This window comes from Leucoraja erinacea, chromosome 2, assembly GCF_028641065.1.
Source record: "Leucoraja erinacea ecotype New England chromosome 2, Leri_hhj_1, whole genome shotgun sequence".
Classification (NCBI taxonomy): domain Eukaryota; kingdom Metazoa; phylum Chordata; class Chondrichthyes; order Rajiformes; family Rajidae; genus Leucoraja; species Leucoraja erinaceus.
Window position 1 is genome coordinate 22,330,092 of NC_073378.1, and position 27,498 is coordinate 22,357,589.

General features: G+C 44.3%; 1 protein-coding gene across 1 annotated transcript in view; it reads right to left on the reverse strand.

Moving 5' to 3' along the window:
- Positions 1–16,634: 16,634 nt before the first annotated feature.
- The window catches only part of malrd1 (MAM and LDL receptor class A domain containing 1), a 312,060-nt gene continuing 301,196 nt past the window's right edge, over positions 16,635–27,498 (reverse strand). Inside the window, exons 33-35 of the mRNA XM_055652737.1 lie at positions 24,876–24,954; positions 20,400–20,465; positions 16,635–20,009 (exon numbers count right to left, since the gene is read on the reverse strand). Of these exons, the coding sequence (XP_055508712.1) occupies positions 19,866–20,009; positions 20,400–20,465; positions 24,876–24,954 (289 nt within the window). The 3' untranslated portion in view covers positions 16,635–19,865. The remainder of the gene's footprint in view (positions 20,010–20,399; positions 20,466–24,875; positions 24,955–27,498) is intronic.

The following is a 27,498-nucleotide window of genomic DNA, read 5'->3' on the forward strand; positions in this document are numbered from 1 at the left end:
GAGAGGGGGGAGAGAGGGGAGAGACAGAGGGGGGAGAGAGGGGGGCGGAAGAGGGGGGGCGGGGGGGGGGAGGGGGGAGGGAAGAGAGGCCCCGGGGGGTAGAGAGAGGAGCTGACCAAGCAACCTGAGAACTTGGAGCCTTCAGTGCAGGGCCTGACCTGCTCGTTCTTTCTGTGTTTTTTGGAGCGGTGGGCAGACGGCTGACGACCAAAGGACTGAGAATTCGACGGCTTCAGTTCAGGGCCCGACTTCATCTCTGGCAGCGTCTTATGAATAACGGGGAGGATGGAGAGGTGGGAGGGGAGATGGGGGGGGGGGGGGGATGGGGGGGGGGGGGGGGATGGGGAGGGGGTGGGGGGGGGGGGGGGGGGGGGGGGGGGGAGGGGGAGACGGGGGGGGGACGGAGCGGGGGGTCACTCGCAGCGCATGGAACAGAGCCATTGTGACATCATCAGAGAATTTTTACACAGAGAATGGTGAATCTGTGGAATTCTCTGCCACAGAGGGTAGTTGAGGTCAGTTCATTGGCTATATTTAAGAGGGAGTTAGATGTGGCCCTTGTGGCTAAAGGGATCAGAGGGTATGGAGAGAAGGCAGGTACAGGATACTGAGTTGGATGATCAGCCATGATCATATCAAATGGCGGTGCAGGCTCGAAGGGCCGAATGGCCTACTCCTGCATCTATTTTCTATGTTTCTATGTTTCTATGAAAGACAGTCATTTTTAAATTCAAAGTTTTGTCAGATTTTCAGTAATAACTCGAGAAATAAAGCATGAAACTTTCAAATAAGGCGAATTTGGACTCCATGGGGAAAATCTATACCGGAAAATGTAAAACTTTTACCATTACTGCGTCGTTTTTTCGTGAAGATGTGATTATACACAAACAAATAAAACACACACACACACACACACACACACACACACACACACACACACACACACACACACACACACACACACACACACACACACACACACACACACACACACACACACACACACACACACACACACACACACACACACACACACACACACACACACACACACACATTCAATGTCAGACTTGTAAGTATATAGATATATGATATTTTACATGCCATGAAGTACCTTGAGGGACTGGTTATGGTGCACATTAAGTCCAGCCTCCTATTTAAGTTTGCCTCACTTTGCAAGCAGCCAGTTTCTCCCTGGCCCTATTCTCATCCATGCAATATCTGGATAACAAGGACACCTAGTCTCTGTCCTCATTTATGTTTTTCAATGCATTTCGTTGTCTCTGTACTGTACACTGACAATGACAATTAAAATTGAATCTAAATTGAATCTGAATGTTTTATCTCTGTTCACTTTGTTGTTACCTTCTCTGGTTTTCACACCTTACTTTTCCTTATCTCTGTATCTCTGTCTCCCCTGATTCAGTCTGAAGAAGGATCTCGTCCTGAAACGATACCCATTCCTACCCAGAGATGCTGCCGGTCCTGCTGAGTTACTCCAGCATTTTGTGTCTATCTTCGGTTTAAACCAGCATCTGCAGTTCCTTCCTACAACAAGGACACCTATGTCAGACTCTGATTTATTGACTATAATTCCGCCTTTAGCACCATAATCACACCCACACTCATCTCCAATCTCCGGGAACTCGGAGTCAGCACCCACCTCTGCAAATGTATCCTTAACTACCATAGACCGCAATCATGGTGAGAAAACATCCTCAACAATAATTCTCAACGCAAGTGCCCCACAACAATTTCTCTTATAGTAACAAGTCTCTTACTATACTCCCTATACACTCACAACAGTGTGGCTAAATCCTGCTCTAACTCCATTTACAAGTTTCCAGATGGCACAGCGCAGCAGGTCGGATTAGGAATGATGATAAAATGTACAGGAAGGAAATCAAGTACTTAGCAACATAGAGTCAAGACAACAATCTAACTGCATTTGGTGCTCCCAGTGACCTCCTTTACATCGGCGAGACCAAGCGTACACGTCGTAACCATTTTGCCGAATGCTAGTGCTTGGTCTGCCTAGGGCTGCTGTATTTCCCAGTTGTTAAGCATATTAACTTTTTAACTACCCTTCCCATTCTTATACCAACCTATCTGGCCTGGGACACTTCCATTGCCAGAGTAAGGCCACACACAAGCTGGAGGAACAGCACCATATACTGTATTCCGCTTGGGTAAGTTTCAACCCAACCGTATGAACATTGAATTCTCCAATTTTAGGAAACCTGCCAAGGTCAACCCCCGCTCTCCTCCCCTCTTTTTCTATCCCCTGTGTCCCACCTGGATGCGCACCAAGCTTTTTCCCCCCACTACAATGTCTCTGAAGAAGGGTCCTGAGCCGTAACATCACTATTTATCTCCTCCAGAGATGCTGCGTGACCCGCTGAGTTACTCCAGTTTTTTGTGTCTTTTTATTGAATGATTTTACTAGATTGCACCCAAACAAATGTTTTCACTGTATCTCAGCACACATGATAATAATAAACCAATGCCAATACCAATTATGCAGATCAGTAGGAGCGCAATATATTGTAGTACAGAGTGGCTGAGGCCATATTATTACACCAGTTGGAATATATGGGGAGTGAAAATCAGTGCACCAAAAAGGATTGTGTTCAATTTGCCAAGTCTGACATGCAGATGACAAGTAATTCCAGAATATCAGGAAGTCAATGGTGCAGAAATGTAAATAATGTTCTTTAGTTTAGTTTAGTTTAGTTTAGTTTAGTTTAGTTTAGTTTAGTTTAGTTTAGTTTAGTTTAGTTTAGTGATACAGCTTGGGAACAGGCCTTCGGCCCACTGACCATCGATCACCCGTTCCCACTTTCCCACTGTTATCCCTTTTTCTCATCCACTCCCTACACACGAGAGGCAATTTAAGGAGTCCAATCAACCTACAAACCCATATAACCATATAACAATTACAGCACGGAAACAGGCCATCTCGGCCCTTCTAGTCCGTGCCAAACACTTACTCTCACCTAGTTCCATCTACCTGCACTCAGACCACAACCCTCCATTCCTTTCCCGTCCATATACCTACCCAATTTATTTTTAAATTATAAAAACAAACCTGCCTCCACCATTTCCATTGGAAGCACATTCCCTACTCTCAATCGGAAATGCTTATCCACGTCAACTGTCTATCCCTCTCATCATTTTAAAGCCGCACATAAACCCGCATGTCTTTGGGATGTGGGACGAATCCAGAGCACTCAGAGGAAAGGCACATGGTCATAGGAAGAACATGAAAACTCCACACAGACAGTACCCGAGGTCAGGATTCACCCTGCGTCTCTGGAGCTCTGAGGCAGCAGTAATCAACTATTGTAATGGAGGAAGTTTGCAGCTTATGTGTACGAAGGATCTGCAGATTCTGGTTTAAATCAAAGATAGACACAACAAGCTGGAGTAACTTAGCTGGACAGGCGATATCTCTGGAGGGAAGGAATGGGTGACTTATCGGGTTGTGCCCCGAAATTTCACCCATTCCTTGTCTCCAGAGTTGCTAACTGTTCCGCTGAGTTACTCCAGCTTTTTGTGGCAAACTTGCAGCTTATAACAACAATTGTCCTGGTGGCATGAATTAATTGTAGCTGTTGTAAACAATGAAAATGGACATATTTGCTGCAATGCTGCATACCACATATTAAAATTTTGTAAGTCATATTAAAAGTGGAAAGTTTGAAAATATTATCTACGCTTCCAGACTAAATTACTAAATTGGCAAATGTGTCTATGTATGGAAGTTGTTGTTAAACTGCTATCTGGTGTGGGAAAAAACTGACCCCAAAATAGTTTTGTTCCATTTGAACAAAGAATCAGCAGTCTATGAATGACTGTTCCAGTCACAACAATACAGAAGAATATTCCAGCAACAAACTGCATGCTTACTGATTCAGCTACCACCTCTGCTTTTAACATTTTGAGCAGTTTTAACAATCTTACAGTGCACAAACAAACAAAGATTTCTGATTACTCAGCAGTTGCATGTATAACCATGTTATTTTCCTTTAGCTGATGAAATGACAAAATTATAACAAACAAATATTATGAATGTCATATTTAAGTGGATTTAATCTTTGCCAAACACGGCAAAACCAAACCTCAAGTAATTAAACAAGATCGCGTGTTGAGTTTGTCTGAGGTTCAAAGTACGTTGATCGTACTAGAAGGATACCTTTATCCACACATAGAACATAGAACAGTAAAGCACAGGAATGGACCCTCTGTCCCACAATGTTTGCCAAACAAGGCGTCTAGCTGAACTGATCTCATCTGCCTGCAAATGATCCATATCCGTCCATTCCCTTCAAACCCATGTGGCTATATAAAAGCCTATTTAACGCTACTATCGTATCTGCCTCCACCACAAGCCCTGGCAATGTGTTCCAGGCCTCGAGCTGTCTCCTCCCATCCCCCCGCCCTCCGTCTCCTCCTCCTCCCTTTTTCCTTCCTTCTCCCCCCCACCCCCCCATCAGTCTGAAGAAGGGTTTCGGCCCGAAACGTCGCCTATTTCCTTCGCTCCATAGATGCTGCTGCACCCGCTGAGTTTCTCCAGCATTTTTGTGTACCTTCGATCTTCCAGCATCTGCAGTTCCTTATTGAACACAGGGATCACATATATTTTGAAGGCTTGGGAGAAGTATGTTTCTGGTGAAGAATGTGACAGAGGTTTCTTCACACTTCCCTTGATCAGCCATTACATGAGCTAGTGAGGTCAGTGCGTTGTTGTGTGGAGAGGATTCCACATCAGAGAGAGTGGAATGATTCTCAGTGTGGGTCCTGAGAGAGGTCCATTATCGCATTTTTAGTTTAGTTTAGTTTGATTTGGTTTAGTTTGGTTTAGCTAAGTTTAGTTTAGTTTATATAGTGTACTGAGGTACAGTGAAAAGCTTTTTTTGTTGTGTGCTATCCAGCCAATGGAAAAACTATACATGATTATAATCAAGCTGTCCACAGTGTACAGTTACAGGATAAAAGGAATAACTTTGGTGTAAGGTATAGTCCAATAAAGTCTGATTAAAGATAGTCCAAAAGTCTCCAATGAAGTAGATGGTAGGACAGGACTGCTCTCTAGTTGGTCTTAGGATGGTTTACTTGCATGATAACAGCTGGCGACTGTCAATGAATCTGGAAGGATGCATTTTCACTTTTCTATACCTCTTACCTGGTGGGAGATGGGAGAGGAAAGAGTGTCTGGGGTGAGATTGTCCTTGATTTTGCTGGTGGCCTTGCTGAGGCAACGTTGTGTAGATGGAGTCAATGGAAGGGAGGTTGGTCTGTGTGATGATCTACGCTGCATCCACAAGTCTCTGCAATTTCTTGTGGTCTTGGATCGAGCTGTTCCCAAACCATGCTGTGATGCATTCCATTAAAATGTTTTCTATGGCACATCGGTAGAGGTTGATGAGAGTTGTTGGGGACATGCTGAACCTCCTAAGCCTTTTATGGAAGTCGAGACATTAGTGTGCTTTCTTGGACCTTGCTTCAATATGGCTGGACCAGGACAAGTTATTGGTGATATTCACTCCGATGAACTTGAAGCTTTCAACAATCTCTACATCGGCACTGTCAAACCGGGGCATGTGTACCATTTCGCTTCCGGAAATCGATCACTATCTCCTTTGTATTGCTGACATTGAGAGAAAGTTCTCCTTCCTGTTCTCCGTCTCCTCATTATTTGATATCCTGCCCACTACAGTGGTGCCATCTGTGAATTTGGGAGAAATATAATATTCCTTTATTTGGCATCATCTTCACTTGTTGCTTTGTGGGGTAACCAAGGGAATATTCATCCAAGGCAGCCTGCTAGCATTTAAATAACATGAAGGTGAAGGTCTGTGCCCATGATAATGGCATTTATACTTCCAGATGTGACTCACTTTCAGTTTTGCATGCGTTCCAGACCAAAGAAAGAACTGGGCACTGGTACAATTTTAAATGGTTCAAAGCCAAAGATTTAGCAAATGAGCTTTCACATTGGGCACAAAAAAAATTGCTCTTCTGCTTAGATACCTGCATTGGAAACAGTGTTGCTTCCTGCCCTGACAATGAGATAAATTAGAATTGAGAACAACATCATCTTACATTTATGAAGCTCTTTATTATAAAGGGAACTTTATTTTCTGCATATAAATATACTGATAAAAGTAAAGTGGAAAGAAGTTCTGAGGCAACTCTTAAACATATATATCTTTATTAGATGATTCGTCAAATTCTTGCTAGACATGGCAATCATTGTTTAATTTTATTGCTGCAGTTATTAAGGGGGGCGGCAGGGTGGCGCAGCAGTAGAGTTGCTGCCTAAAGGGCCTGTCCCACTTGGCTGTCTTTCGCGCGACCTGCTAGCTGTGGGTAGCGTGTGGATAGCGCGGGATGGGCGCATAGAGTGGTGTGGAGGAGTGTGGAGTGGAGTGGCATGGAAGCTTCATACTGCATTAAATCTTCGCGCACCACCGGCCTGTCACGTAACTGACGGCCAAAGTGGGACAAGCCCAAGATCCTGGTCCCACAGCTCAACGTCTTACTTCTAACAGCAGCAGAATCAGGCAAGCGATGGTCGAACTCGGCCTGGGGCTCACGGCCACTGCGGAGCCGGATCCGCCCCCACTCCTACTCCCAGAGCGGGGCCAAGACGATTGGAGATAGACACAAAATGCAGGAGTAACTAAGTGGGACCAGCAGCATCTCTGGAGAGAAGCAATGGATAACGTTTCGGGTTGAGACCCTTCTTTCAGATTGAAGAAGAGTCCGGCCTCTCGTGTAAGTGACAGCCCAAGTGGGACAGGCCCTTTGCAGCGAATGCAGCACTGGAAACCCGGGTACAATCCCGACTACTGCCGCTGTCTGCATGGAGTTTGTACGTTCTCCCCGTGACCTACGTTGGTTTTCTCCGAGATCTTCGGTTTCCTTCCACACTCTAAAAATGTACAGGTTTGTAGGTTAATTGGCTTGGTAAATGTAAAAATTGTTCCTAGTGTGTGTAGAATAATGTTAATGTGCGGGGATCGCTGGTCGGCGCGGACCCGGTGGGCCAAAGAGCCTATTTCCGTGCTGTATCTCTAAACTAAACTAAACTAAAAATTAAGATTTATATCTAGACTATAAGTAACATAATTATTATTAAGTAAGAGCATTCTCAGCAGGCATTCTGCTTAAGGAGGTTCTCTTCAATGAGGAAGTGTTGGGTTCTTTGCTGTAATTAGTAGATGTACATCTGTGGGAAAATAGTTTGTGCAACCGAAAATCAAATACCTATATGTGCTGAAAATCTGAAACCAGGGGCCACAGTTTAAGAATAAGGGGTAAGCCATTTAGAATGGAGACGAGGAAACACTTTTTCTCACAGAGAGTTGTGAGTCTGTGGAATTCTCTGCCTCAGAGGGCAGTGGAGGCCGGTCTCTGGATACTTTCAAGAGAGAGCTAGATAGGGCTCTTAAAGATAGCGGAGTCAGGGGATATGGGGAGAAGGCAGGAACGGGGTACTGATTGTGGATGATCAGCCATGATCACATTGAATGGCGGTGCTGGCTCGAAGGGCCTATTGTCTATTGTTTATAATGTTCTGATAGGGATTGACAATGGATGCAGAGGATATACAGTTTCAGTGTAAGGAGTAAGGAGATGACGGTAATGAAGACTTTCTTCTCTAAAGGGTGGTGACACTTTAGAATTGTTAATCCCAGAGAGAGATGGAGGTGGATCCTATTCAGGGAGAAGATTGACAGATATTTGAATACAAGGTACTCAAGGGAAATGGGATAAGAGAGGGAATAGAAACATAGAAAATAGGTGTAGGCCATTCGGCCCTTCGAGCTTGCACCGCCATTTAATATGATCATGGCTGATCATCCAACTCAGTATCCCGTACCTGCCTTCTCTCCATACCCCCTGATCCCTTTAGCCACAAGGGCCACATCTAACTCCCTCTTAAATATAGCCAATGAACTGGCCTCCCTCTATGGCAATAATGTCCTTCCTCAGATTTGGAGACCAAAACTCCAGGTGTGGCACGCAATACTCCAGGTGTGGTCTCACCAAGGTCCTGTACAACTGCAGTAGAACCTCCCTGCTCCTATACTCAAATCCTTTTGCTATGAATGCTAACATACCATTTGCTTTCTTCACTGCCTGCTGCACCTGCATGCCCACTTTCAATGACTGGTGTACCTGGAGGGCAAGATTGGATAAGCCATGATCTTATTGTATGGTGGAGCAGAAATGATGAGCTGATAAATCTATTCCTGGACCGGTTTCTTATGTTCTAATGAGTACCCATGCGGGAGAAGATGTCGGCGGAGGTGTATCAAGACCATTTCCAAGTGCTCCGTCTGAAGAATCTATAATTCAGTCTTTGAAGGAGCTTTGCTTATTTCTGTAGCCCGTTCAGTAAACAAGTTCCACAGCTGAAGAAGGGTCTCGACCCAAAGCGTCACCCATTCCTTCTCTCCAGAGATTCTGCGTGTCCCGCTGAGTTACTCCAGTTTTTTGTGTCCACAGCACATACCTGTACAATTCTGTCTGTGGCAAAGAAAGTGATTGCTGCTTTCAATCTTCATGCCTTTGACTCATTCTAGAATGCCATATCATTGCCCCTATTGTCAATCTTATGTATATCTGAATTACGCCGATTGCCATTTCATTAAATGCAATGTTTATTTGCAATGTCGCACACTGCTTCTTTCGGATACATTTGTGTCAGAACCTATTGAAAGCTATTATGCTTCAACACAACAGTAATTCAGTTTCAAGCTCAATAGCAGGGACAGCAGTGAAGCTGCTGGATGGTTTGTGAATCGTTTTCATTTAGGGCTCATCATATCCTTTTGCACAAATGTTCGCATATGCCTTAAAGTCAAGGACTGAGCAAGCCATTGGCAGCCAAGAGAATGGTTGCAGTGTCTGGAAGTGTCAAGAACTGCCTTTCAGTAAGTGTGAGCACGGTTCAATTAATTGTGGTGTTAGACAGTGTGTCTCAGAAAAGGCGAATGAAAAATGATTACAAGTCTGTCATAAAACATAATGATAAAGTTGCAATGCTTGACAAAGATAGACAATTACTGAGGGGCAGCTGAGGCACGGGCTGATTTGGCATGTGTCTCAGACTGATTATTATAACCTAATATTAAAAACATTACCTGATCCATATTGTCAGACAAGAGACACAAACAATGCTGATTTATTCCAACTATCATAACAGTGATATTTTGATTCTGATGCCATAGGTGTTACAAGTTTTGAGTTTTTCTTTTGAATAGGGTGAGAGGACAAGATTTAAGAGGAACCTGAGAGGCAATGTTTTCACACAGTATATGGTGGGTATATGGAACGAGCTGCTAGGGGAGGTAGTTGAGGCAGTTGCTATTGCACACATTTAAAAGACATTTGGACAAATAGAAGGATATGAAAGGTTCAGAGGGATATGGTCAAACGGGGAAAAATGGGATGATGGGACGAGCTTAGATAGAGCATCTTGGTTGGCATGGATGAATTGGGCTGAAGGGCCTGTTTCAGTGCTGTATGACTCTGACCTGTAACTCTATAACCTGAGTGTGTGTGTGTGTGGAGCTAGTGAGATTTGTGAGGGGTGCAGGAAGCAGAGAGAGGCAGAATATAAGGGAGTTTGGAATCTCATGAGGAACCTGCAAGTATATTGAGTAAATCAATCAATATCTTTTCAATGCAGCCTCATCTGGATCATTTTGCTTTTTCGTTGCTGTCCAATCAGTTGCAAAAGATGGGAGGAGAACCGCACAATGTGGTCATGACTTTTGGTATGAATAGTTCAATGGAAAGAGTGGCCTTATCAAAGTGGCCTATGTTGACTATATTAACTGTTATACATCGGCTATACATAAAATGTGGACTCTTATACATGGGCGAGACCAAACACAGACTGGGCGATCATTTCGCAGATTACCTTCGCTCAGCCCGCCCGAACCAACCTGATCTTCCGGTTGCTGGACACTTTAATGCTCCTTCCCATTCCTACACAGACCTTTCTGTCCTCGGTCTCCTCCATTGTCAGAGTGAGGCTAAACACAAATTGGAGGAACAGCTTCTCATATTTCACTTGGGCAGCTTACAGTACAGTGGTATGAATATTGATTTCTCTCACTTCAGGTAGTCCCGGCATTCCCCCTCTCTCTCTCTCTCCCTCCCCCACCCAAGTCGCACCAGCTTCTCATTTTCACCCTGCAAACAGCGTGAAATGGCCTGTTTCCTTTATCATTGTTACTTTTTTGCAAATCTTTCATTCATTGTTCTGGTGACGGAGACGAGGAGACACTTTTTTCACAGAGAGTGGTGAGTCTGTGGAATTCTCTGCCTCAGAGGGCGGTGGAGGCAGGTTCTCTGGATGCTTTCAAGAGAGAACTAGATAGGGCTCTTAAAAATAGCGGAGTCAGGGAATATGGGGAGATGGCAGGAACGGGGAGTGGGGATGATCATATTGAATGGCGGTGCTGGCTCGAAGGGCTGAATGGCCTACTCCTGCACCTATTGTTTATTGTCTATTGTCTTTATCTCTCCACATCACTATCTATATCTCTTGTGTCCATTATCCCTAACCAGTCTGAAGAAGGGTCTCGACCCGAAACGTCACCCATTCCTTCTCTCCAGAGATGCTGCCTGTGTCTCTGATTGTCACTCAATCATTGCTGATCTATCTTTCCCTCTCAGCCCCATTCTCACCATAACCCTGACACCCTTATCAATCATGAATCTGTCAATCTGCACCTTAAAAATATCCAATGAGTTACACCAGCTTTTTGTGTCCCGCTGAGTTACACCAGCTTTTTGTGTCTATCTTTGTTTTAAACCAGTACCTGCAGTTCCTTCTTACACATTTTGTCTGTCCACTGTGAAATCTCCTCAAGGTAAGTCTACTTTGAAGAAGTTCTCCTCCTCTCACCGACAAGTGTCGCACAACTTCTCTCCCACACTCCGCCCCCTCTGTGATTCCTCCTGCTCTCCGAACCTACGGCCATGTTTTAATCCAGACTCACTACCACAGCCATGTGTGTGTTTTCTCGGTGCTTGCCTGTGCCACCATCTTCTACCTCATGGATTCCAGCTCCGGTTCCAGACATCTCAGTGCGGACCCAACCCAGATACCGACAGTTAATCTGCTACTTTTTGCAACAGTTCTCCTTCCGCCAGGGCAGGAAAAAGTGCCTGAGAGAGCTTGGTGTGGGGCCTCACATTGACCATTACTTTCTAAGAGGTAGGAAAAATCAGTGCAGTGAAGCCCAGTGGCAGGATAACCACCACAGTCCATGGGGTATCAGCACACCAGGTGAAGCTCAACCAGGTACAGTCCCACCAACGGACACGGGTCCAGAGCCCAGCCAGCCACAGTCAGCGGTAGAGACGGAAATGGAAAGGGAAAAGCCTCAAATCTTGTGGCCTAAATCCTGCCGGGGGAAAGAGTGGGAGACCATTAACACTGACCTCGTCCATCTTCTGGCAGGATTGAAGGGATGTGTGGAAAGAAAACTGGAGAAGATGGGAGACACCATATACAACTATGGGGCGGAGAGATTTGGGGTGAAGGTCATGAAACAGAGGACACAGAAGGAACCAGCACTCCAGGACAAGTCCAGGAGGCAGCAGGAGATCAAAAGACTGGTGAAAGAAAGCTGAGAAAACAGTGGAGGAAGGCCACAGAGGCAGAAAGGAAAGGACTCGAGGCACTGCAGACAGAAATAAAGCAGCGCCTGGCAATCTTGCGAAGAGCAGAATGCCTGAGAAAGCAACACAAGAAGAAAGATGGGCGAGGACAAGTTTCTACAGAGATCTGTATAAGTTTGTCAAAAGCGTCTTTGTCAAGGAGACGAGTGGGGTCCTATTTGACAGTCTCAGGTTCATCAGAAGGTCTTTTAGGAATTTGCAACCCAGTGCTTATTATGTCATGGCATGGGTGACTTTCTTCTGATACAGGGTGGATCAGTGAAAACTGGTCTGCTGGAAATAGTCATGGGTTTCAATGACCCTGTCAAGGACCACTGGGAACCATGACTGTGTAGACCAGTTGGTACTACCAATGTTAGAAGTAAAGTTCATCTGTATTTTGCGTAGTACTTAACTGATGAGGCAGAAAAGGGGGAGAAAACATAGTCATTAGTCCCCCCCCCCCCCCCCCCCCCCCCAGTTCAGTGGAAATGTATCTATTGCTGCTGCCTCAAGGTCTGGCTCCCATGCAACATATATCGGTACGTGGTGATTTAGTCGGAATGCAAAGAAATCGATATCTAGTGTTCCATATTGCTTTGCAATTTCAGCAAATACTTTGGGGTTTAACATGTCTGCCACATTATTTAGTTTACCTAATAGGTAAGTTGCTGATAGTAAAATATTTTTGTTGACACCATTACCAGATTGTATTGATCAAATTGTCATAAGATCTCGATTTTATCCCGCCCATGTGGTTAGTATAGGCCACCATTGTGATATGTCAAATTGTAAATTAACATGCAAAATGGTGCATTTTTGAGCAATATGCTTTTTAACCCATCGAACGCACCCAACATTTCCAACTAGATTTTATGTGCAGTGTCTGTGGTAGAGATGACTCTAGATTAGTCCATCTGCCACCTGTTCTGGATATGGGTTATTGACAAATGATGGAACTGGTATGACACCAATGTTCTCTTTCCATCATTATAGGTCTGAAAAAAGGCAACTTCATGGATCAGTCAAAGTGACCTGCATGTTGTTTAACCGCTAGCACCTTTGCTCTAATGCAGAGGTCCAAGTTGAGTAGCTGATAATGCTGCTACTGTTCCCAATTAGTCTTGCCACTTAGTTGAATGGTCGGTTGGTTGTTACCATTAGTTTGTTTTTAGTAGATAATGCTGCTGAATTAGCTAACTCCATGGTTGTCTATTTGTTAATATCATCGAGATATGCCATGACAACATGTTCCTTAAGTGTCATGGCTGATTTAAATTTCTTAGAAACAGTTTTGGCTCATATTAGGCCATTAATCTATAATTTATGCTGCCATTGTTACCTCATCCAGGTAACCTTTTAGGTATCTTCGATGATCTTATGGATGGGCATTGAACAGTAAGCATCTATTATTCCATGCCTACCATAAAGTATCCTAGGAATCCATTGTTTGGCAGTTGCAAACGTTTCCCATTAACGTGTGTATACCTGACAAAAGTATTCAATGTGGTTAAGTCAAATGATGGTGCGACGTTCACCATTTTATTTGGTTTTAGTAAATTTAACACAAATCCCAAAGGTTCATATTTAGACTTCTTATGATCCCTGTTACTATTGTTACATACAAACTTCTCCAGTTCAGCATGTCCCTCATGTTCTCTTTTTAGTGAGAGGGTGAACCCCCTTTGAGGTGCATGCTGAATTGGTGGCAAGTTTCCTTAAATTCAACTTATCCTTGAATACTTTTTGGTATATAACTACCAAGTGTGATAGTTTCATTAACTGGTGTACTGTTCCCCCCCCCCCCCCCACTGTTAGCAGAATTCCCTCACCTTAATGTGATGGTGGAAACCACTCACCTACCTCCACTGTTGTTTTGGTGGTGTTCATCCTTTGGTTTCTGGTTCCTTGTCTGTCGGGGTGGTGTTGTTGGGGGGTGGCGCATTTTCCATGGGGGCCCGCTCTGGGCCCTGTCCTGAAAGACTTGTGGGGATGGCATGCGGGCCCCGAGCAGTACCATGAAGGAGACGCCTACTGGTGGATGCATGGAGGTACTGCTGTCCGGTTTTGTGTGGTTTGCTCATTCCAGGTCCTGCCCTCATGAGGCCGAATATCTTGGATACTTCGTCCAGTTTTTAGGCTTGATTTGGTAACTGCCAGATAGCAGGATCTGTGGTTCTGAAGTTGGCGTTCTCACATTCCTGTGAATTTTAGGTTGAGGGCAGGTTTTATGACTTCCTTCCAGAGGTTGTGGATCACATACTGTGTTGTACAGTAGGGTCAGGGTGTCTTGCCAAGTCTACCCTGCCCCTCTGGAATGAGCATGTGAATGATAGCCGACGTCAGGGTATCAATATTGCAATTTTAAGTTTTTGTGTTTTAAATGCCCTGCTCAATGTACCCCCAGTAATGGTAGGCACTTTGAGCAAATGCAATTTTGGGGAGGCATGATAAAATCCAACGCCTCATGACTACCTGTCTTGGAGAGGTTTTAAAAGACAGGTAGTAAGCTGGCCGCCAGATTAGGCTGTAATGGCCATCTCGCTTATGGTGTAGCCACGTAGCGGTATCTCACACCCAGCAGCTCTTCCTGGTCCTGTACCGCAAGCATACTCCCGATGTTGTTCAGCCAGTAACCCCTCTTCTTGACCAGCCCAGCCCTGGTCGCCAACGATCCCCTCTGTTGAGGGAGATGCGATGGCCTGTGCTGTTAGTGCACTGGAGCGGGAGTGCTTGTGCTCCCTTGTCGAGCTTGCCCCAGCTCCCGAGGCAAGTCTCGCTGGAGTTTTTACTCCATGACCCTTCGCTAAGGCTTGAAAAGAGACACTTTCTCGCACTCGGGTGGTAGTTTGCAGTGCCTGCTCTGTTGAATGAGACGGCCTGTCCATCTTCCGTGTGCCTGTCTCCAGCCCGCTGTGATTGGTCGCCAACTTTGCTCAGGCGGCTGCCTCTGCCGTTCTCAGGCGGCGAGTCTCCTTGTCGGAGTATGCAGGGATTACCGGCCTGGATTCGAACGGGGGGCGGTTTTTCCCTGTGCTGCTTTGCTCTTTCCAGCTTTCAATCTGGTGCACAAAGAAGAGCAAAGTTTGTCAATCCGAACCTGTGGGTAAGTATTTACATAGAAACATAGAAACATAGAAATTAGGTGCAGGAGTAGGCCATTTGGCCCTTCGAGCCTGCACCGCCATTCAATATGATCATGGCTGATCATCCAACTCAGTATCCCGTACCTGCCTTCTCTCCATACCCCCTGATCCCCTTAGCCACAAGGGCCACATCTAACTCCCTCTTAAATATAGCCAATGAACTGGCCTCAACTACCCTCTGTGGCAGAGAGTTCCAGAGATTCACCACTCTCTGTGTGAAAAAAGTTCTTCTCATCTCGGTTTTAAAGGATTTCCCCCTTATCCTGCTCCTGTGACCCCTTGTCCTGGACTTCCCTAACATCGGGAACAATCTTCCTGCATCTAGCCTGTCCAACCCCTTAAGAATTTTGTAAGTTTCTATAAGATCCCCTCTCAATCTCCTAAATTCTAGAGAGTATAAACCAAGTCTATCCAGTCTTTCTTCATAAGACAGTCCTGACATCCCAGGAATCAGTCTGGTGAACCTTCTCTGTACTCCCTCTATGGCAATAATGTCCTTCCTCAGATTTGGAGACCAAAACTGCACGCAATACTCCAGGTGTGGTCTCACCAAGACCCTGTACAACTGCAGTAGAACCTCCCTGCTCCTACACTCAAATCCGTTCTTTCAAGCTTGTAGCGGGAGCGCCCATTCTCCCATTCGCCGCTGTTGCACTGCGTGAAAGCTCATGCCGCGCATGCGTGCTGGACGGGTTCTTCATGTAGTCACTCACTTGACTCCGAAGTAAAATCTTAGGGATTGTAACATCCAGTCCTACTAATCAATCGTGCCCTGCGTTCTACACTGGCTGCGATGCTCCGGTACCAGCAGGCCCTCGCTCTGACTCTCCCGCTGCTCCGGGCCTCACTCACCCACACCTGCAGTGGAACCCAACCGCACTTTATCCAATGCCAGATCCATGCCCTCAACAAACACTTCCTCACCTACCTGGACTCTACCAAGGATCATAAGCTCAACGAGTTCCGAGTCCGCCACGATGTAGAACTTTCCTTCCATCGCCTCCATGCCTTTTTCCATGGGAAGGAATCTTCACCACCTACTGATGACCCCTTCTCCCATCTCCACCGGTCCCCGTCCTCTTGGACTCCCCAGAACCGCCTTCTACCCGCTCTTGACCTCTTTATTTCTAACTGCCGGTGTGACATCAACTATCTCAACTTATCCACTCCCCTTACTTACTCCAACCTCACCCCCTCTGAACGTACAGCCATCACTCACTCTGCAGCAACCCTGACATTATTATCAAAACCGCCGACAAGCCGACGTGGTAGTCTGGCGCGCTGACCTCTACCAGGCTGAGATCAGTTGACAACTCTCAGACACTTCCTCCAACTTATCCTTGGACCATGATCCCACAGATGAGCACCAAGCCGTAATCTCAAACACCATTACTGATTCCATCACTTCTGGCTGTCTGCCTTCCACAGCCTCCAACCTTATTATTTTCCAGCCCCGCATAGTCTGTTTTTACCTTCTCCCCAATATCCACAAACACAACAGGCCTGGCAGACCCATTGGTTCTGCCTGCTCCTGTCCCACGGAAATGATTTCCACCTATCTCTACTCCATCCTATCCCCACTGGTCTAATCTCTCCCGACCTTTAGGTATGTGAAGAGGAAAAAATTAGTTAAGACCAAAGTTGGACCATTGAAGACGGAAAAATGTGAATTCATTATGGGGAACAAGGAAATTGCAGATGAGTTGAACAGGTATTTTGATCTGTCTTCACTATGGAGGACACAAACAATCTTCATGATATAGTAGTGGCCTGAGGATCTGGGGTGACGGAGGAACTGAAGGAAATCCATATTAGGCAGGAAATGGTGTTGGATAGACTGATGGGACTGAAGGCTGATAAATCCCCAGGGCCTGATGGTCTGCATCCCAGGGTACTTAAGAAAGTGGCTCTAGAAATTGTGGATGCATTGGTGATCATTTTCCAATGTTCTATAGACTCAGGATCAGATCCTGTGGATTGGAGGGTAGCTAATGTTATCCCACTTTTTAAGAAAGGCGGGAGAGAAAAAAACAGGGAATTATAGACCAGTTAGCCTGACATCGGTGGTGGGGAAGATCCTGGAGTCAAGTATAAAAGATGAAATAGCCGAACATTGGGATAGCAGTAACAGGATCGGTCTGAGTCAGCATGGATTTACGAAGGAGAAATCATGCTTGACTAATCTTCTGGAATTTTTTGAAGATGTAACTAGGAAAATGGACAAGGGAGAGCCAGTGGATGTAGTGTACCTGGACTTTCAGAAAGCATTTGATAAGGTCCCACATAGGAGATTAGTGGGCAAAATGAGGGCACATGGTATTGGGGGTAGAATGCTGACATGGTTAGAGAAGTGGTTGGCAGACAGGAAACAAAGAGTAAGGATTAACGGGTCCCTTTCAGAATGGCAGGCAGTGACTAGTGGGGTGCCGCAAGGCTCGGTGCTGGGACCGCAGCTATTTACAATATACATCAATGGTTTGGATGAAGGGATTCAAAGTAACATTAGCAAATTTGCAGATGACACAAAGTTGGGTGGCAGTGTGAACTGTGAGGAGGATGCTTTGAGAATGTATGGCGACTTAGACAGGTTGGGGGAGTGGGTAGATGCATGGCAGATGAAGTTTAATGCGGATAAATGTGAGGTTATACACTTTGGTATCAAAAGCAGGAAGGCAGATTACTATCTAAATGGCGTCAAGTTGGGAAAAGGGGAAGTATAACGGGATCTGGGAGTCCTTGTTCATGTCTATGAAAGTAAGCATGCAGGTACAGCAGGCAGTGAAGAAAGCAAATGGCATGTTGGCCTTTATAACAAGAGGAATCGAATATAGGAGCAAAGAGGTCCTTCTGCAGTTGTACAGAGCCCTAGTGACACCACACCTGGAGTATTGTGTGCAGTTTTGGTCCCCTAATTTGAGAAAGAACATTCTTGCTATTGAGGGAGCGTAGCGTAGGTTTACAAGATAAATTCCCGGGATGGTGGGACTGTCATATGCTGCGAGAATGGAGCAGCTGGGCTAGTAAACTCTGGAGTTTAGAAGGATGAGAGGAGATCTAATTGAAACATATAAGATTGTTAAGGGTTTGGACACGCTGGAGACAGGAGACATGTTCCCGATGTTGGGGCAGTCCAGAACCAGGGGCCTCAGTTTAAGAATAAAGAGTAAGCCATTTTGAACATAGATGAGGAAACACTTTTTCTCACAGAAAGTGGTGAGTCTGTGGCATTCTCTGCCTCAGTGGAAGCAGGTTCTCTGGATGCATTCAAGAGAGAGCTAGATAGGGCCCTTAAAAATAGCGGAGTCAGGGGATATGGGGAGAAGGCAGGAATGGGGTACTGATTGGGGATAATCAGCCATGATGACATTGAATGGCGGTGCTGGATCGAAGGGCCAAATGGCCTGCTCCTGCACCTATTGTCTATTGTCTATTGACCTTTGTCCAAGATGCTTCATATGCCCTTTCAAGACTTCTGCTTTTTGAGCCCCCTACTCCCTCATCTTTACTATGGATGTCCAGTCACTCTACACCTCCATCCGCCACCAGGAAGGTCTGAAAGCCCTCCGTTTCTTCCTTGAACCATCCAATTTCCCTCTGCTAACACTCTACTCCGCCTGGTAGAGCTGGCCCTCACCCTCAACAACTTCTCCTTTGACGCCTCCCATTTCCTCCAAGTCCAAGGCGCAGCTATGGACACCAGCATGGGGCTCTTATGTCTGCCTCTTTGCAGGGTACGGTGAACAATCCCTGTTCCAGGCGTACACTGGCCCTATCCCTGAACTCTATCTTCATTACATTGATGACCGGATCAGTGCTCCTCCTGCACCCATGCAGGACTCATGGACCATCAACTTCACCACCAATTTTCATCCGGTACTCAAATTTACTTGGACCATCTCCGAAACCTCCCTCCCCTTTCTTAATCTCACAGTCTCCATCACAGGTAATAGACTATTGACTGACATCAATTACAAACCCACTGAATCCCACAACCATCTCAACTACGCTTCTTCCCACCCTGCTTCCTGCAAAGACTCTAAACCCTATTCCCAATTCCTCCATCTATGCCACATCTGTGCCAAAGATGAGGTGTTCCATACCAGGACATCCGAGATGTCCTCATTCTTTAGGGATCCTCTCTCCCATCATAAATGAGGCCCTCACTCGTGTCTCCTCAGTACCCCGCAGATCCGCTCTTGCTCCCCCTCCCCCTAGTCGCAACAGTGTCTTCCTAGTCCTTACTTTTCACGCCATTAGCTGTTGCATACAACACATTATCCTCTGAAATTTCTACCACCTCCAACGGGATCCCACAGTGCTGGATTATTCAACAGATCAGGCTCGATCTCTGGATAGATTACATTTTGGGCCGGGCCACTTCTTCAAACAGTATGCTTCACCGTGTTCAGTCAGGTTGAATTTTGCTCATGGTGCATAAAAAAGCTATCCACGCAGGTATTAAGATACAAAAGAACATAAGCTGAGATAGGAGTTTGAGTGTTGACTGAGCATTGAAACTGCACAAAGACACAGCTGGTGCCGAGGAGTTGTTTGTTACATCAATGGGACACCTTAAATGACAAAGTGATCTGACACATTGCAGTACTTTGCAGAAATATGCTGATTTTGTAGGAATATTATCCGATCAGCTTCACCTTGAATACAGTTAAGCACATAATTTTTCATAAGTGAGCCTTTCGACAGTTTTATGCTACTCTCGCTCAAACGTAATGTTGCATTCTGTATAAACGACATCACACTGTCCTTCTTTGCTCCCATTAAACATGACATCAATTCAATTTACGATCACCAAGGGAAGTCTTTAAATCCACTAAAATTAAATGGTCAGAGTCTCGTGTGTACATGTGGGCACAAAATATAATCCCTCTATTTAATGATTTCAAATAGAAAAGTTTCCAAAAGTTTACAAGAAATATTGAAGTTGAAAAAATAGACATTTCTTTGTATTCAGAAAGGCAATCACTTTATGTTAGATAAAAATGTTAGATAAGATTAATTCAAGAAACATCTCTACTTTAACATAGCTCTAAAGTTCAAGGCAATTGAATTTTCAGTTCCAGTAATTCCTTCTGCTGGAGGCTTCCTGTTTTCCATTTTACCTTCATACAAGGGATTAGAAAAGGAAGTAGGTTCATCTGAGACCTTGGACAACACCTGTTTAAAATGAACACAAAAAGAGACAGTCTGTTAACCCCAAAATATTTTCTTGCATGAGCTACTGTGCACTTGCTGGGTTTCTAATCAGTTATTGAAACATAGAAACACAGAAAATAGGTGCAGGAGTAGTCCATTCGGCCCTTTGGGCCAGCACTGCCATTCAATATGATCACGGCTGATTGTCCAAAATCAGAACCCCGTTCCTGCTTTTTCCCCCATATCCCTTGATTCCTTTAGCCCCAAGAGCTAAATCTAACTCGCTCTTAAAACTATCTGTTTCAGAGCAGATTACTTATCAATAATATAGAACATTATTATTGGTCCTTATAATCATAATTACCATGTCTGGGCTGAGCTATTTTTACAATTTGCTGGATCGAATCTTACCGTATGTGGAGTTTGCCAGGGGTAAACACTGATGGCTGGGCTTGTCAAACTGTTCCCCTTTGTAAACTGAAAGGAAAAGCACAATAGCGTGACACTGTTTTGGCAAGCACTCTACTACGCCAGACAGTTTCACACTGAGAACTGTCAGGAAAATGAATATCACAGAATATGGTGACTAATTATATTTTTATTGCGGAAAATCGGGCAACTCTCAGGATAACAGGCATACAGAGAAAAATACATTTGTCTTATGAATTAACAAGTCAGAACCTTTCTCTTTGAGCTGGTGGGAAGGGGTTCAAAGTATTCTGCCAGTTTCCGTTGGAGATATTGTATTTTGTAGGTATTAATTTAATGGAAGGGCAGCTTTTATTTTGTCGTATTATTTTTTAATCATATTTTAGTTAGTGATGGTCAGACAGCATGTTTTATCTTCAGGCAGACTTTATTTTGGGTTTTCTCTCTTCTGTTGAAGGCAAAGGTGCCTACTGGGCTGATCTTCCTTGGGTTCCTCAGCTGTCCCCTCCCGTGAGATGTCAATAATGGCATACATAAACAAATAGAGTAGAGGGAAGGTGAATAGACTTAATTCTTAACTGTGTAGGAAGGAACTGCTGATGCAGGTTTAAACCGAAGATAGACACAGCATGCTGGAGTAACTCAGCGGGACAGGCAGCATCTCTGGAGAGAAGGAATGGGTGACGTTTCATGTCACCCATTCCTTCTCTCCAGAGATGCTGCCTGTCCCTCTGAGTTACTCCAGTAAAACTGTGTTAGGCGGGGTACTAGAACCCACTGCCAGCAATAATATTTATAATAACTTTATATTGAAAAAGTATTGAGATGAGAATTCAACATGCTGTAAACTACATGGGATACATATAATTGTATTGGATAGTGGATCCAGCCAGTTACCTATTTTTTTTCAGCTTAGCATAATTGTTGCTATTAGGTTTCTCTAATTGTTTGTGACCATTGTGAATCTGGAAGCCTAGGGAGTTATTTGTTGCTGCCAAACGAGCATGGATTGAATACAAGCAAACTCTTATCTCATTCACAAACACTATTCCCCAAAGATTTCAGGATGGTGATCAGAAGTAAGAAGCCAAATACATTTTTATTTTTCCCTAAACCAGTGTCATAGTAAGGATGTTTAGAGATGCAGTGTGGAAACAGGCCCTTCGGCCCACCAAGTCCACACCGACCAGCGATCCCCTCACCTTAACACTATCCTACGGACACTATGGACAATTTAACATTTATACCGACGGTAATTCACCTACAAACCTGTATGGCTTTGGAGTGTGGGAGGAAACCGAGATCTTGGAGTGAACCCATGCAGGTCACGGGGAGAACGTACAAACTCCGTACAGTCAGCACTCGTAGTCAGGATCTACCCGTAGCTCTACCGCCACACCACCGTGTCGATGTGTAGGAAGGAACTGCAGATGCTAGTTTACACCGAAGATAGACACAAAATGCTGGAGTAACTCAGCAGGACAGGCAGCATCTCTGGAATGGGTGACATTTCAGGTTGAGCCTGAAGAAGAGTTTCGACCTGAAACGTCACCCATTCCTTCTCTCCAAATACGCTGCCTGTCCCGCTGGGTTACTCTGGCGTTTTGTGCCAATCTTCATCACAGTAAAGATGTCTTGTACAGGTTTATGAGCAGAATCAGAGGGAGCAAAAGCTTCAAACCAAGAAATATGATGTACCTTGAAACACATGCCAAAAAACTGAAGGAAACTAACGGAGACAGCACATAAACCGGCCCTTCGGCCATTGACCTTCAAATGCTCACTTATACTAATCCCATTTTTTATTTGTATCACTTTCCTCTGAATTACTCCCAGTTTATTTTATTTCTCACTCACTTGCAAGCTACGGGCAATCTGAAGACACTAATTAACCTACTGACCCTCATATTTTTGGCTTGTGAGAGGAAATCAAAGCCCCTTGGGGAAACTTAAACTTCAGAGGCAGAACATGCAAACTCCATATACACAGCACCAGAGATCAGGATTGCTGGGGCTGTGAGCTAGCAACTCTACAAGTTACACTGCCCGACTTCTGTAGTGCTACTGAAAACTGCTCCTGGATTGCACTCAGAAACCTTTCACGATGAAGTACTGTAATTGATTTAGCAGAATTTATCATTGTGCAGCATTATTTATTTTAAATATTGAGTTTAGCCGAGATAATTAGCAGGAGAACTGTCCTGCTGAAGTACCAAGACTAATATTGTGAAGCAGAGTCAATATGTATGAGAGTCATTGGGTTAATTGTCTATCTACTAACACTGCTCACACAGTCATTGATCCACCCGACACAGAAGTTCCAACACATGCCATTTTTAAACAGATCAGACAATCCAATTAAAATACCTACATTATCATAGAACATAAAACATAGGACAGTACAGCACAGAAACAGGCCCTCTGACCCACAATGTCTATACTGAAAATGATGCCAAAGACCAACTCTTATCAGCCTACATATAGAAACGTAGAAACATAGAAAATAGGTGCAGGAGTAGGCCATTCGGCCCTTGGAGCCTGCACCGCCATTCAATATGACCATGGCTGATCATCCAACTCAGTATCCCGTACCTGCCTTCTCTCCATACCCCCTGATCCCTTTAGCCACAATGGGCCACATCTAACTCCCTCTTAAATATAGCCAATGAACTGGCCTCAACTACCTTCTGTGGCAGAGAATTCCAGAGATTCACCACTCCTTGTGTGAAAAGTGTTTTTCTCATCTCGGTCCTAAAAGATTTCCCCCTTATCGTTAAACTGTGACCCCTTGTTCTGGACTTCCCCAACATCGGGAACAATCTTCCTGCATCTAGCCTGTCCAACCCCTTAAGAATTTTGTAAGTTTCTATAAGATCCCCCCTTAATCTTCTAAATTCTAGCAAGTACAAGCCGAGTCTATTAAGTCTTTCTTCATATGAAAGTCCTGACATCCCAGGAATCAGTCTGGTGAACCTTCTCTGTACTCCCTCTATGGCAAGAATGTATTTTCTCAGATTAGGAGACCAAAACTGTACGCAATACTCCAGGTGTGGTCTCACCAAGACCCTGTACAACTGCAGTAGAACCTCCCTGCTTCCTATACTCAAATCCGTTTGCTATGAATGCTATAGTTCATATCCCTCCATTGCCTGCATATCTATGTGCCTATTCAAAAGTCTCTTAAATGCCACTATTGTATCTGCTTCCACTATCACCCCTGGCAGCGCGTTTTAGTCATTCACAGTCCTCTGTGTCGAAAACTTGCCCCACACATCACCTTTAATCTTACCCTTCTCACCTTAAAGCTATGCTCCAGTATTTGATATTTCCATTCTGGGAAAAAGGTACTGACTGTCTACCTAGTCAATGAGTCTTCTAATTCCATATGCTTTGAAAAGGTCTCCCCTCAACCTCCGGGGTTCCAGAGAAATAAATCCAGGTCTGTTCAACCTCTCCATGAAGCTAATATCCCCAATCCAAGAATCATTCTGGTAAACTTCTTCTGCACTCTTTCCAACCCCTCAATATCGTTCCTGTAATGGGGTGGCCAGAACTGCATAAAATACCCTCAAATGCAGCACCAACCTCTTCCTCATTGGCCATTTGGCACATCCACCACACCACACTGAACTGGTAGTGGCTTAAAATGTGCCCATCTTTGCATTAGCACCTATATAAATATATTGAACTGATCAGCCAAGCATAATCCATAGAATAGACAGGGGCATTCAATGATTGCAAAAAAGAAAATGAATGGGAGGGAGTTAGTCACAGAGTCATACAACGTGGAAACAGGCCCTTCAGCCCAACTTGCCCACACCTACCAGCATGCCCCATGTACATTAGTTCCACCTGCCTGTGCTTGGCCCATAACTCTTTAAACCTGTCCTGTCCAACAAAACTAAAGGAGTTGAGTTGGGATATGGGATTGACTAAAGTGCTCTGCAGAGAGCCCGCGTTGACTTGATGGGCAAAATGGCTTCCTTCTCTGCTGTGAAAGGTGTCATATTTCCTTATAACTTAGAAGGAAGCCATTTGACATTGAGTTTATATCAGCTCTCCGAGCAATCACATCAATCCTATTCCCCCACTTATTTCCATTAAACCTATTGTCCTGCTCACACCATTACTACCTCCATATTATTGCACCATACTATGGGCTATCAACTGTAGCCAAATAACTTACCAACTAGCATGTCATTGTGATCGGGGAGGAAACTGGAGCCCCTGCGGGAAACCTAACCCATCAAAGGGATAACGTGCAAACACCACATAGACAGCACCTCAGAATAATACACAACTCGACCCAGTAGTGCCACTATGCATGACTGTCATGCAGCAGGCATCAAGGGCCCGGAATAATTTTGGACTTCCAAAATTCAATGTTACAGAAATAAAGTGCACAATTTTATTAGCTGTATCAAATGGATGAAAGAGCTCTTGTGAAATGCTGCCCACCTTTGCTGATAAATCAGCGTTGTGATCACCATACAGGATATTGGATATTGAATGACATTTGGATGCTGGCATTGGTATCCTATAATAAAAAAATAGAATCAATCAGTTATGAGTGATCTTCGTCGACATGGTTATACCCCAAACCTAGGTACACGTTGAGTGCGTACAATTTACTCAATGCATACTTATTTAATAAATTGACAATCAATATCAATTTATTTGCACAGCTCCATTGTTAAAATTTTGTTTAGTAAAAAATTGCTTTTCCAAAAGAAAAGTTGCTAATTGTGGATGTCACAAGCAATAATATTGTGCTTCTTGTGTGTGCTATGGCTGCCTGCGGCAAGAAATTGTCACACAGCACACTGAGAATGATAAAATCTTAACCAAACAACAATCTGCTGGCAGAACTCAGCACACCAGGCAGTATCTGTGGTAGGAAACGGACAGAACACGTTTGGGGTCACAGTTCAATTATTTGTTCAAGAAATTTGTTGCAACTGGGTAAGTGCACCTCAAGTTAACTAAACCATCATTTATTTTCTACATGGGTGCACATTTATAAAAATGTTTGATGAAATATACTTACAAACAGATGATGTGACATTTTACATCACTGCACCATTAAGTAATTTGGGAATTATTTTGCTACCTCAGAGGTACCATAGATTTTGAGTGACAAAATAATTTTGCTAATCGTGGAATCAGCATTTAAAATAATCCAGAGGAATGAGTTCATGTATTTTAACTTGTAAGCGTCCTTAAAGGTGCTGACGTGAGGCATTTATTAAGTAGCATACCTCTAGCTAACAGTATTAACTGATAATAGTGGAATGGGTAATAGACTAACTGAGTACACTAATCTTTCAAAGATAGGCACAGATACTGGAGTAACTCAGCAGGTCAGGCGGTATCTTTGGAGAAAATGAGAGAGGTGATGTTACATAGAAAATAGGTGCGGGAGTAGGCCATTCGGCCCTTCGAGCCAGCACCGCCATTCAATATGATCATGGCTGATCATCCAAATCAATATCCCATACCTGCCTTCTCTCCATACCCCCTGATCCCTTTAGCCACAAGGACCACATCTAACTCCTTCTTAAATCTAGCCAATGAACTGGCCTCAACTACCTTCTGTGGCAGTGAATTCCACAGATTCACCACTCTCTGTGTAAAAAATGATTTTCTCATCTCGGTCCTAAAAGACTTCCCTCTTATCCTTAAACTGTGATCCCTTGTTCTGGACTTCCCCAATATCGGGAACAATCTTCCTGCATCTAGCCTGTCCAACCCGTTAAGAATTTTGTAAGTTTCTATAAGATCCCCCCTCGATCTTCTAAATTCTAGCGAGTACAAGCCGAGTCTATCCAGTCTTTCTTCATATGAAAGTCCTGACATCCCAGGAATCAGTCTGATGAACCTTCTCTGTACTCCCTCTATGGCAAGAATGTCTTTCCTCAGATTAGGAGACCAAAACTGTACACAATACTCCAGGTGTGGTCTCACCAAGATCCTGTACAACTGCAGTAGAACCTCCCTGCTCTTATACTCAAATCCTTTTGCTATGATGTTTCTAGTAGGGACCCTTCGATCTGAAATGTCACCTATCCATTTTTGCCAGATATGTTGTGTGACCTGCTGAGTTACTCCAGCATTTTGTGTCTACCTTTGGTATAAACCAGTATCAACAATAACTTTTTATAACGATATACTAGTCTTTCAATTTTGTCTTGTAGATTTTAACTCAGCCGAGGCTGATAGAACAATGATGTCATTTTCTTTGCTGTAAGGGTCTCTGTAGGTACCCAAATGAAAAATGGCAACACAGGTAGATGGAGTAGTAAAGAAGGTATAAATAAGGTATGTTTGCTTTCATTGACTGAGGTACAAGAGTCTCGAAGAGATGATGCAACTTTATGAGACTTTGTTAGGCCACACGTGGAGTATTGGGTGCAGTTCAATCCTAAATCAGGAAGGAGGTTGAAGCTTTGGAAAGGGTAAAGAAGATGTTTATCTACGTGCTCTACAACTTAAAGTTTGAAAAACTTAGGTTCTCTCTCAAAGGCTCTACCAAGACATTCCTAGATACATGGAACACTTTCCTGGAACTTGTTAACTCTCTTAACTTGTTTCCGGACTGGGAAGAGGACTAAGTGCCCTCTATCACTGCTCTGTCTTATTGCAGCTGCTATCATAAAGAGGACTGAGTGCCCTCCCTCAACCCCTCACTGCTCTGTCTATGCCTATAATTGCTAGGTTTACCCCAAACCCCCCCCCCCCCCCCCCCCCCCCCCCCCCCCCCCCCCCCACTTTTTCTTTTTTTTTCTTCTTTTTTTTCCCATTTTGTTTATCTTATCGTATTTATGTGGATGTGTACCTATGTGAGTGTTGTTTGTCCCCAGGTGGCGAGGGTGGGTAAGGGTAAGGGTAAGGGTTTTGAGGCTCGTTTACATACTGTTGTACAATTATATCCTGACTATCACTGTCTGTTATCATTGTATGTATGCAAATTGCTGTTAAATTCAAAATTCAAATAAAAATATTTAAAAATATGAAGAAGTTTATCAGAATGCTGCATGGATTAATGGACATTAGCTAGAAGTTGGACTTGGATTGTTTTCCC